We start from the raw sequence: 617 nt of genomic DNA, 5'->3' as shown, positions 1-617 counted from the left end.
TCTATCTTTATCTTTAATCTATCTATCTATCTATCTTTAATCTATGTATCTCTAATCTATCTATCTTTAATCTATCTATTTATCTTGTGCGTGTGTATGTTTAGTTTGATACAAGTTTATGTGTGATATTAGGTTTGTCTACGATGAGCGCCGCAGCTTTAGGTAATTGGATCTCCGATCTTATGGGTCTATGGCTTGGATCCTCCATAGAAAATTTTGCCTCTAAACTTCGCACTATACCTAAGCCTGAGTAAGCAGTTATGTTTCTTCTCTCTCCTATATCAATAAAGTCGACTCTCTCTCTCTCTTTCTCTTCTCTTTAAGACGAAGAAGAAGAGGGTAAAGAAGTCTTGTCTTCTTCTCTTCGTACAATCCTCCTACGAGTGAACGCGCCGTTGCCCTGCACCTATACATACACACCTATATATATGTATATATATATATATGTATGTATGTCCGTAGATATGTCTATCCCTGTATTTAAATACTTTATGTATGTATGTAGTGAGAGACGTGAATAGGTCTGTTGTGGACGTTCGATGGAGGCCGGGCGATTGCCTAGAAGTTTCCTATGAGCAACGTGACGTTGGAAAAGAAGAAGAAGAAGACTGACGAAG

The 617-nt window shown here is 37.9% G+C and overlaps 1 protein-coding gene across 1 annotated transcript in view; it reads left to right on the top strand.

Moving 5' to 3' along the window:
* Positions 1 to 248, top strand: part of CSUI_011505 (gaf domain protein) — a gene marked incomplete at its 3' end in the record, with an annotated part of 1,425 nt that extends 1,177 nt beyond the window's left edge. The window contains exon 2 of the mRNA XM_068071603.1: positions 105 to 248. Within this exon, the coding sequence (XP_067916421.1) occupies positions 105 to 248 (144 nt within the window). The remainder of the gene's footprint in view (positions 1 to 104) is intronic.
* Positions 249 to 617: the final 369 nt, after the last annotated feature.

This window comes from Cystoisospora suis (assembly GCF_002600585.1).
Source record: "Cystoisospora suis strain Wien I chromosome Unknown contig_12631, whole genome shotgun sequence".
Lineage (NCBI taxonomy): Eukaryota > Apicomplexa > Conoidasida > Eucoccidiorida > Sarcocystidae > Cystoisospora > Cystoisospora suis.
The sequence above is the reverse complement of the archived record's forward strand: the minus strand, read 5'-3'. Positions and strand labels throughout refer to the sequence as shown.